Consider the following 10,903-nt stretch of genomic DNA (forward strand, 5'->3'; position numbering starts at 1 on the left):
TAAACTATAAAAACAAATACTTCTGTCATATTTGGTATTATGGTCTAATTACATTTTTTAAATATATTTTTAGTTTTAAACTAATTTTTTCAATATTTTTATATCACTTTGATGTTTAAAAATAAATTTTAATAAATTAAAAAATATTTTAATATATTTTTAAGTGATAAACAAATTAAAAAACAATATTTACCATATCCTCAAATACATATGAGTATCTCCACTTATTAATACTATTTCAAAAACTAATATTTATCAAATAATAGAAATAAAAAATAATATTTTAAATTATATTTTTAATCAAACTTATTATTTCATTAATTTTTTAAACTATGTTAATTTTCTTAAGAAAATAATTCTACTGATGAGATGATAATTCTGCCAGAAATCTTACAAAATACAAAGCTTGCAAACAAAATCCCTACAATAATGATACATAATTTACAAAATATCAAAGTGGCTGTCATTTTAACCTCTCCTCAACTCCACCTGGATTTCCACCTTGCTCCTGTCATCTTCTTCTCAATCTAGAGATGCAAAAAAAGAAAAAAAAGTGAAAATGAAAAGGCTATAATGGGGTTTGTGCTGCTGTTTTGTCTTGAAACTCCAAACTACCATTCCACATTCCTCCTACTGCTCCCTCCTTCCCCCACCATGTAGTAGAAGTACTCTCTCTCGCGCTCTCCCTCTCCTTGATTCTCCCACACAGTGAGTGAGGACATTCTCTTCTTGGACCTCACGTTTACTAAACTGTGTGAGTGTCTTGTTTCTGCAACAGTGTTCCAATCTCAAGTTCAGGAACTTGCCCGTCTATCTAGCTTCTTGAGCCACAAGCTGTTTCTGTCTATCAGGAAGCACTGTGCTCTCAGTCTTCTTCACTCTTTCTACTTACCTGCCTGCCTGCTCTTCTGTGTGGGGAATTCCAATCCAAGAACTGAACTTTTCACTGTCTCCCACAACAATACCTCAAGGTTAATGCTTTGTTTCTCTCTACAATTTCAAGCCTTCGCTCTCCCTCTCTCATTGGCCCGCAACCCCCACCACATTAACTTCGTTTCTTTCTTAATCTTGCTACATCTCTGGTTTGAGAGAGAGAGAGAGAGAGAGAGAGAGCATCGTGTGTGTCTGAAGTGCGTCTTTACTTTATGTTTAATTACCTTCAAAAACGTACATTGATGGCCACCACTACTAGTGCTAGTGTTACAATAAATATTATCCTCCTCCACCTCCTCCTCCATCTTCACTTCACTACCACAACCTCCACCCCTCACCACCGACACCTCCTCCACCAACCCTTTATCCCATTAACCCCCTCCATTACACCAACACAGCCTCCCTCCTCGTCTCCTCAACCCCAACCCAAATATCCTTTCACCGCCACCCCCAGCAACAACAACAACAGCAACCACAGTCACCCACAAAAGCCCTTCTTCCCTACCCTCTCTTCACCTCCACCACCTCCTCCTTCCACTCCCACCCTATCAACTTTCCCTGCTAACATCTCCTCCCTCCTTCTCCCCCACCAATCCTCCTCTCCCCACCACAACCTCATTATTGCAATTTCCATCTCCCTCTCCCTCCTTTTCGCTGCCCTCTTAGCCTTATTTTCAGCCTTCTTCATCTATTCTCGCAGAGGAACCCAGCCTTTTAGCCCTCAAAAGGGTTCAAGATCAGAAAATCTCCGCCTTTATCCTCAGAACACTATCCCTTCAGATGGTTCTCCTAAACCTCCGAAGCTCCCACACCGTCCTGGTGTTGTGAGCACAAGCTCAGAGTTCCTTTACTTGGGCACATTAGTGAACTCTCGAGCTGGCATTGATGATCCAGACAAGCTAACTTCATCCAACAATACTGGTCTTAAGATTGGAGTTTCCTCGTCATCTTCTTCACAGTATCAAAAACTTGGGTCTCCTGAGCTGAGACCGTTGCCTCCATTGCCTAGACATAATTACACACCAACTTATAGAAGTGGTGAAGTTCTTGTTAGTTCTAGTAAAGAAGAAGATGAAGTTGATAGAGATACTGACGAGGAAGAAGAGTTCTTTTCACCAAGAGGGTCTTCTGGAAGGAAAGAGACTATTCATGAGAGTCCAGTTCGTGTTGATTCAAGTTCTAGAAGAGAGATTCAAGGGACTCAAGGAGAGGTTTTTGGGTCTAGAAGTTTTAATTCAAGGACTGCTTCATATCCAGAATCGAACTTTTGTTCCCCATCAAAATCTGTGTCCAGCAGTGTGTCTCCAGTATCGAATTCTAGCCTTAGAAGTGGAGAATCTAAGTCTCCTGAAACTATTATTAGTTTTCCTGCTCCGGTTCAGTCCATTAAGCGATCCTCGCCACCCATTTCTTCATCATCATCAGGGAGAGATTCAGGGGAGATGCAGAGTTCTTTGGAGCGAAATCTGGATTTTTCGGGACAGAATGAGCAGGTTCCAGTGAGGATAGAGAGTGCTAGTAAACAATTTGTGCCAGTAAAACTGCCACCACCGCCTCCACCACCACCACCACCTCCACCACCACGGTTTTGGGAGATGCCAATGGGGGTTAGAGCGACTCGGGAAATGAATTTGGGGAGTTCAGGGCCTCCAGTTCTCGTTACGCCTACAAGGTCTGTTTTAGTTCAAAATCATGCAATGCCAGTTTTGGCCAATGAGCAAATGCAAAGCAAAGGTAGTGTTGAGAGGAATGAGGAGAGTATGAAACCAAAATTGAAGCCTTTACATTGGGATAAAGTTAGAGCAAGCTCGGATCGGGCTATGGTGTGGGATCAGATAAAATCTAGCTCTTTTCAGTGAGATACTTAAAAACCTTTTCAGCTTTTTGTTTATTTTTGAAGTTTTATGATTTTGCAGGGAGTTACTTTCTTATTTGTTTGGTTGAGTTGAATGGTTTTGTAAGTTTGTAGAATGTGGTTTCTGTTGCAGGTTGAATGAGGAAATGATTGAGACACTTTTTATGGTGAATAATTCAAATTTTAACGTGAAGGATCACAATGGAAGGCGGCTATCGCTTCCATTGCTGAACCAGGAGAATACAGTTCTTGATCCAAAGAAGTCCCAGAATATTGCAATATTGTTGAGGGCTCTTAATGTGACCATTGAAGAAGTCTGTGAAGCCCTTTTGGAAGGTAAAATCTGACGTAGACGATCTTGCTTTCAATTCTTAAGGATTGTCCACAAAAATGCATGGAAATTGGTAATGTAATAGCTGCCTGCATTATTGGAGTCGATCTAAGTTTAAAATACCTGCTTCACTATCTTTAAACATGTTTGGTTCCTACAGTATTCCTTATCTTTGGCTGCAAATTCCTACCTGTGTTAAAATTTCAAAATCTCTAGGCTTGAGGTTGCCACTTATTAAGGGATTTTTTTGTGGGATCGAAGGTGGTGATGTATCACTTCTCTTTGACCAGCAAACAGTGACAAACCTTTGGTAGCGGTGGTGCTTCTATATGAAAGATTCTTAAATCAAGGTAGTTAAGGGACGCGTTTTAGACAAAAGCTTATGCCTGCCACAATGCAATTTAAATGTTGAATGCTTTTAGCTAATGAACATTGTTTTATTGGTTGGTTAATTATAATTCTATTTGGTCCCTACAGTGCTATATGGATTATCAAAAGTTGAGAAAGAATAGTCTCTTTTTATGACTTGGTGTTTCGTAGTGCAAATGTACTGCCTTTATTCAAAGAGATATCTTATCTTTTCCCATCACAGCATTTCCCATCTTAGGCCAAAAAGCTAATCTTTGTTGAAGATATGTAAAAAAAGCTGCATGATAATGCCTCCCTTTGCTTTCTGAAGAACACTAAGAACTATATGGAGTGAGCGCCGGTGCCCGCACATACATTATTGATGAGAGAGAGCTATGCTGTTACTGAACCGTTCTCTGTTATGAACAGGCAATTCAGATACTCTGGGAACAGAACTTCTTGAGAGTCTATCAAAGATGGCTCCGACTAAAGAAGAAGAATACAAACTAAAAGACTTCAAGGATGAATCACCGTTCAAGCTAGGCCCTGCTGAGAAATTTCTCAAGGAAGTGCTTGATGTTCCTTTTGCATTCAAGAGGGTTGATGCAATGCTTTATATTGCGAGTTTTGATTCAGAAATTGAGTACCTGCGAAGGTCTTTTGAAACACTGGAGGTAAATCTTCATTTGGCTTGTAAATTTTTATGTTCTTTAATTTATATTAACACGTAGTAATATAGCTGATATTGAAAAGCAGGTATACTGTTCTGTTTCATGGTTGTTATAAACCTTCTTACCCTTGTACATGTCAAAATAATTTTTTTATTCACTTCTAATCATGTATTGTGGTGATCAAAAGGGCTCCATCACTAGATCTGCCAAAAATGCCAGAGCACATTTTTTCCGTTCATCATTTCCTGTTGCAGCAATCTTCCAGCTGCTTCTCATTTATCTGTTTCTACAGGCAGCTTGTGAGGAATTGAAGAACAGCAGAATGTTCTTGAAACTTCTAGAAGCAGTGCTTAAGACTGGGAACCGCATGAATGTTGGCACCAATCGCGGCGATGCCCAAGCCTTCAAGCTTGACACACTTCTGAAGCTTGTTGATATTAAAGGCACTGATGGGAAAACCACACTTTTGCATTTTGTTGTTCAGGAAATCATCAGGTCTGAAGGTTCTCGTCTTTGTGGTACAAACCAGGATCAAACAGCTCAGAAAACTCAACAATCAGCATTCCAAGATGAAGTTCAGTTTAGGAAGCTTGGTTTGCAAGTGGTTTCAGGTTTGAGTGGAGAGCTTAGCAATGTAAAGAAATCCGCTGCAATGGATTCAGATGTGCTTAGCAGTGAAGTTGCAAAACTTGCCGCTGGAATGACAAAAATTACAGAAGTTCTGAAACTAAATGAAGAAATTGTGTTGAAGGAGAGTAGCTGGAAGTTCTCAGAGTCGATGAATGGGTTCATGAAGAAGGCAGAGGAAGAAATTTTAAGGCTTCAAGCACAGGAAAAGGCTGCTCTCTCTCTGGTGAAGGAAATAACTGAGTATTTCCATGGGAACTCGGCTAAGGTAGAAGCTCGCCCATTCTGGATTTTTATGGTGGTGAGGGATTTTATTTCCATTCTCGATCATGTATGCAAAGAGGTTGGAAAGATCAATGAAAGAACCATATACAGTTCAGTCCGTCCCATGCCTTTAAATCCAACACTTGCACCAGTTTTTCCAGGACTAGTTGGAAAGCTGCTTCACGATGGTTCTTCTGACGATGAAACTCCACCATCATCTTGATAAGTTTAACTCCGCGTGATTCTGCGGAATCTCACTGGGATGCTTACTTGAAATTGGTGGTGCTGGCAGCAGGCTGTTTGAATTGAGTTTCTGCACCTAGCCATCACCCTCACATATTTTGTATCTAAACATATGCTTACAAGATTTTGGATTTGTCTACTTTGTATGTAACATACCGAAGGGATTATGTCAGGTAATAATGTAGTGAAGTCAGAACAGTAGGATCTATCATGTAAATTAGAAGCTGAAAGTATGGTCAAGTTTTTCACATCATGTCGAGGCTAAATTTTGTTTTTTCGAGTCGAGGAGACTTTCAAGCTCGTGTATGGGATGAAGATTACTTCCAATAGGGTTAAGAAACACAGCATCATTCGCAATGCATGTTCAGACAGCATAAAATTGCTGCATAGAGTGCGTAGCCGGGACCCATAAGAATTTTTGTTCAGATGGTGAAGTCCAACCTTGTGTGGTTTATTATCTGTACAAAGAATTTGTGCATGTGGTTCATTAAGATGCAAATGAATCCAAACATCATTGCTTATTTACGCTCAAGCTATCCAAGCCTACCAAAAAAAGAGCGAGACTGCCGCCATTTTCACCCCCTCTGCTTATTTTCCAGACAACAGGGAGATTTATTTCACGATTTTGCAAGCTGGGAGTTTTCAGAATCCATGCGTTCAAGAACTCGACGTGCTTCTTCTTCCGTAGCTGGAACAACATTCCGAATCCTCAATCCATCTTTAATGGCCTCATGAAGGACAGTGAATGTAAAGCAGAATTTGTTTGATACCTGTTCAAATCATGTGGCATACAAGGAAAAAAAAATGATAAATTAATATGTATTCTAGCCATTTTAGTTCAGAATAGAAAATGAAAAGGAGTTGAAATTACATATTATGTACTAAACCATCCATTCAGTTACATGTTTGCGATTGTGAGCAGTAAATGACTGTTTTCGATAGGTTTACACCACTGAAAAAACATTTAGCGAGAGTTTCTCTTGCACCCATACAAGCTCTTTCATCATCGCTGACTTCCATTTGTTAACACCAAAATTGAGTGTTCCATTTTTATCTAACAGCAAAATGTTTTTTTTACAACAAATAGCAGAACACTCTCAAGTTTCTTTTAATTTTGGTCAAACTGTGGGGAGGAGCGAACTGCGGAACTATAACAAAGAACTTGAGGAATTCAGATACTCACCTCGCTAGACCTTAGCTCAGGCCTTGTAACATGAGCAACAACTTCCACGTTAATCAGAGGTTCAGCTGGGTTCTCGAGTTCTGTGTACAAAATGCAAGACTTCAAGCGAAGGAAATTTCCAACATCCACCTGCATCAGCGAAAGGAATTATGGAATCCCATAAGCTTAAAATATAAAGTTCACAGAATTGCTTGTCCAACTATTCAATCTTCATGGACATGAAAAGCTGAAAGAGGTATACTGAAGCAGCTAATTTGCTGAAATATCTTCCTATTTTAGGAGCTCCTAAATCTAACTTCATCAGCACATATAAACACCGCAAACGCTGATAATGTTCTCCTACAATGCCATGTCCCTGGCCAAAGATAGCTGTAAGAAATCAAAGAAAGTGAAATGCCCTCCAAAGATCCAGGAAATTGAGTCCTAAAACTGTTCCAAAAGGTGGTTGTAAATAGTTGTTCCACATTGTGTGAAAGATATAACTAAGCAGAGGGGTTGGTACTTACAGGTCTGAAGAAATCAACATGATCAACTTCAACAAAGAGTGGTGCTGCACCAGCAAATGCATAAGCATTCGAGAAGGCCAGTTCAAATGCCTTGCGCATCAAAAATCCTCCAAAAATACGACCATGAATGTTCCTTTGCTGTGGCTGACAAATAAAAGTGTTCTCATGACGAGTATCTTGTATAAGAATGCTATCTCTGTCTGCCAATGCTGGCATGTCAATGAAAACCCTCCCTTCAGACAACAATGCATTGAGCCTTTCCATATCCTCATTCTCAGAATCCCTTTTCTTTTCCGCTTTCTTCTTTTTCCTCATCTTGTTTCTTTCTTCAGCCTCTTCCCAAAGCAATTTCTCTTTATCAGTTTCAGGTGAGATCTGGTTAACAAGAGCTGATTTTCCTGTCTTTGTATCACGAGCGACAAATGTGAAATTTGCTACAAGAGCAGCTGCATCTGATGGATTGGTGGCCCCTGATAAACAAGCTCCCATAAAAAACCACTTCCAAGAATTGTACTCAGAGCTTTTTGAAAAAGATAACGAGTAAGAAAACATCAATTGGATTGAACTTGAAAAGCAGCCCGTGATAGCAGTACATCACTAAAAGATGCTATTATTGGAAGGCCATCAATGTTCGTATGAGATTAAATGCAAATTAACTAGACGTTGATTTGTGCTTACTGGCAAGGATGAGATTTTTCTGAGAATATTATTAGGCGCAAGGCAACATATTTAATGCTTACATCGAAGTACTGGGAAGAGCACACTTGTTTTACAGAAATGAAAGATGCCATAATCTAAAATAAAAGGGCAAGCTGCTTTTCCATCCTAAAAGTGCATGGTAAAGGAAAAATGCTTCAATAAAGAGGATATTTTTCAAAGCCAACAAACAAGAAAATCTAGGGTCCCTTCACATAAAGTTCCCCAAACAAAAATCAACCTTTGCAACACAGGGTTAGGAAAAAAAGGGGCAACAATCAACTCAGTAAAAAATTCTGCAGAAGAACTGCTTTTGAAAGTGTGGACAAGTATTTTGGACTTTATGAATTCAATATTAACAAGCAAAACCTACGACCACTTTTAAGCTGCTTCGACTTGCAGTAAACTGTCTTGGCCAGCAGAACATTGCATTGATAGCCTATAATTTGGACCTTAATGCATGGACCTCAAAAAGCAATATGAAAGAACACCAGTTATTTCCCGCTGCAAAGCTTTCATCAGCAGATTGGGTACATTCAGCTCCCACAAGTTCATCCACAAAATATACCTTTCATGCTAGGATTGTAACTCATTTCTAGTCCATCTTCTCTGCTGATAAACACTCGTATCTAAATGAAGTGAAGTATGAAGAGCAGGGACATGCACACAATAAATTATACATGAGATCTAGTAATCTACAATCAAATCACAGCCGAGATTGTAGAGGAAAGAACAAATGAAACACCATTTATTACTAGAGTACCTTCAGTGGGCTGAATCACTTCCATCTGAATCTCCATGGATGACCTCCCAACCCATGTAACAGCACCAACTATAGTCAAATCAGCATCAACAAGGATTGGTTTTTTCAAAACTATCCTATCAACAGAAGCAGTGACCAATAGCAAAGGCCTAGTTGAGCCATCATCATTGCAGCAATGCTGGTCCACAAGTGAAATATTGGTCAAAACAGAAAACCAAATATAAACTCAATAGGCAAAAAGAAATGAAACTCTAGATCATATCAGCTACTGGGAATGGTTCAAACCTATCTCAAACATTACCTATCAAACTTTAACCAAACACAAAATCAAAATCCTTCGTACCTTATAGGAAATGGTTCCAGCAAGAGCATCAAGATCTTCAACCAACTTCCCCATTCTAATCTTATTCCATGGATTCCTATACTGCTCTCTAAGTATAAAATCAGAAGAAAACTTATAACAAATGCTAGTCCTGCTCTTTGATGGACTTTTCGCAACTAATTCAGTCTCTGAAGTCCCAGAATCATGAGGCTCCTCAAAAATCCTTGATCTTGCTTCCCATAAGGCATTAGACACAGGAGAATGGTACATTCCAGGCCACAAACTAATTGGTTTTCTCATAGAAGACCCTGCATCAATCGGCTGTGAGTTCTCCCCTGACACAGCATTTTCCGGGTTTGAATTTTCACTTGAAAAGGCCCTTCTTTGAATGAATTTACTAGAGATTGGATCATGAAATATAACTTTAAAGACGGGTTCTTTGCCAAAATGAGATCTTGAAAGCGAAAAAAAGGAACTTGAACATGAAAACAACCTCGTCTGGCTAGACAACAAAGTACTTGAAGTGGGTTTTAGTTTGTGTAGTGAATTGACCAAGAGGGTATTGGTTTGTCCATTGTTGGATTGATGTTTTTGTTGGTTTCTTGAAAATGGGAAGTGGGTGTTGGTGGTCTCATTGAAGTGGGGTTTTGGTGCTGGAGGCCGATCAAGACAGTAAGTGAACTGTGAAGAAAGGGCTTTGTGGAGTGATGATGATTTAGGGTTAGGTTCAAGGAGTGACTTTCTCAGTGGTCTCATGATTCAAGATTGAGCAGAAGGTTTTGGATTCTTAATTTGGAGTGAATTAAGGAACCATATAGATGGCTGCTTGTACTCAGCAGCTGACTGGATTATCTGAATGCTGGGAGTTTGACCAGATGATTCACCAGGGGAATTTCTTGAAGAATATTTCTAAATATTCAGTTGGAATCTCTTAAGAAGTCCGTGGAAAACCCTTTGTCCTTATATTAGTATCAATTATTAATCCTGTTCGATAAATTTACTCGGCAAATACTCTATTCAATGATAATGCCGTTCGTTTCTTTTGGCTGGTAAATATTTTTTTTTAAATAAATTATTTTTTAATATTTGATTATGTTATAAAAATAACTTAAAAATGAACTTCATTTAATATTTGATTATGTTATAAAAATAACTTAAAAATATAACTTATTAATGTTTTATTTTTTAAAAGTTTATTAAAATAATGAGGAACAAATCTTTAAATAATAATCAAAATGATAGAGATTAAATCTAATAAATGAAAAAAATAAAAGATAATGAAATTAAAATAATAATAATTACAATATTATAAATTATTTCAAATAAAATAAGTAACAATCAAAAGAATGAAGATTAGATTTGATAGATAAACAATTTTAATTAAAAAGTAATAAAATAAAAATAAATAACAATTATAAAAATAAAAATCAAAGTTAATATAAAAATTAAATTAAATAAAATTTTAAGGGATATAATTGAAAACAAAATATATAACAATCAAAAGTTTGAAAGCTAAATTTGATATAATTAATATGTTATTTTAAAATTTTTTATAATTTTTTGAAAGTATTTTTCACTCAAAATAAAAAAAAATACTTTTCTAGAAATCAAGTTAGATTTTTCTTTGTCTGAAAGTAGTTTTCGTTGACTTGTTTTTTTAATGACAAATAAATACATGAAAGTTTATAAAGTAATTTTCAGGAAACTACTTTCCGTGAAATAAACATAACCCTAATCTAAATTTATTTTTAATTTGAACTTAATTGAACTTTAATTTTTTAATGTTTTGCAAATAATCTAAATGAATTAATTTACCTAACTAAACACCGTTTAAATTCTACCAAATCAATTTTTTTTAAAAAAAACTAATATTCTTTTATAAATGAATTAATTTACCTAACTAAACACTGTTTAAATTCTACCAAATCAATTTTTTTAAAAAAACCTAATTATGAGCTAATTTTCAAATTAAATCTAAAACTAAATTTAATAACTATGCTCTCAATATACCTTATCCCTTTTTTATAGAAATGAAAGAGTGTGTTTAGTAATATAATAGCTTTTAAGATTATAATTTGAAAAAATAAAATTAAAAAAATATATAAATTATAGTTTTTTATAAACAAAGTTTCACCAGAAAATTTGTGATGAGACTCCTACA

General features: G+C 36.9%; 2 protein-coding genes across 2 annotated transcripts; one reads left to right on the forward strand and one right to left on the reverse strand.

The window, feature by feature from the left end:
* Positions 1–474: 474 nt before the first annotated feature.
* Positions 475–5,538, forward strand: LOC105108978 (formin-like protein 2). The gene is made up of 4 exons (XM_011003520.1): positions 475–2,788; positions 2,922–3,124; positions 3,897–4,141; positions 4,431–5,538. The coding sequence occupies exons 1-4, from the start codon at positions 1,146–1,148 to the stop codon at positions 5,250–5,252; spliced, it is 2,913 nt and encodes a 970-aa protein (XP_011001822.1). The 5' UTR covers positions 475–1,145; the 3' UTR covers positions 5,253–5,538.
* Positions 5,539–5,668: 130 nt separating this feature from the next.
* On the reverse strand, positions 5,669–9,686 carry LOC105108977 (acyl-coenzyme A thioesterase 9, mitochondrial-like). The gene is made up of 5 exons (XM_011003519.1): positions 8,764–9,686; positions 8,421–8,598; positions 6,962–7,431; positions 6,456–6,584; positions 5,669–6,042 (listed from the first exon to the last, which is right to left on the reverse strand). The coding sequence occupies exons 1-5, from the start codon at positions 9,496–9,498 to the stop codon at positions 5,890–5,892; spliced, it is 1,665 nt and encodes a 554-aa protein (XP_011001821.1). The 5' UTR covers positions 9,499–9,686; the 3' UTR covers positions 5,669–5,889.
* Between the last annotated feature and the right edge of the window lie 1,217 nt (positions 9,687–10,903).

This window comes from Populus euphratica, unplaced genomic scaffold, assembly GCF_000495115.2.
Source record: "Populus euphratica unplaced genomic scaffold, PopEup_1.0 scaffold237.1, whole genome shotgun sequence".
Taxonomy (NCBI): domain Eukaryota; kingdom Viridiplantae; phylum Streptophyta; class Magnoliopsida; order Malpighiales; family Salicaceae; genus Populus; species Populus euphratica.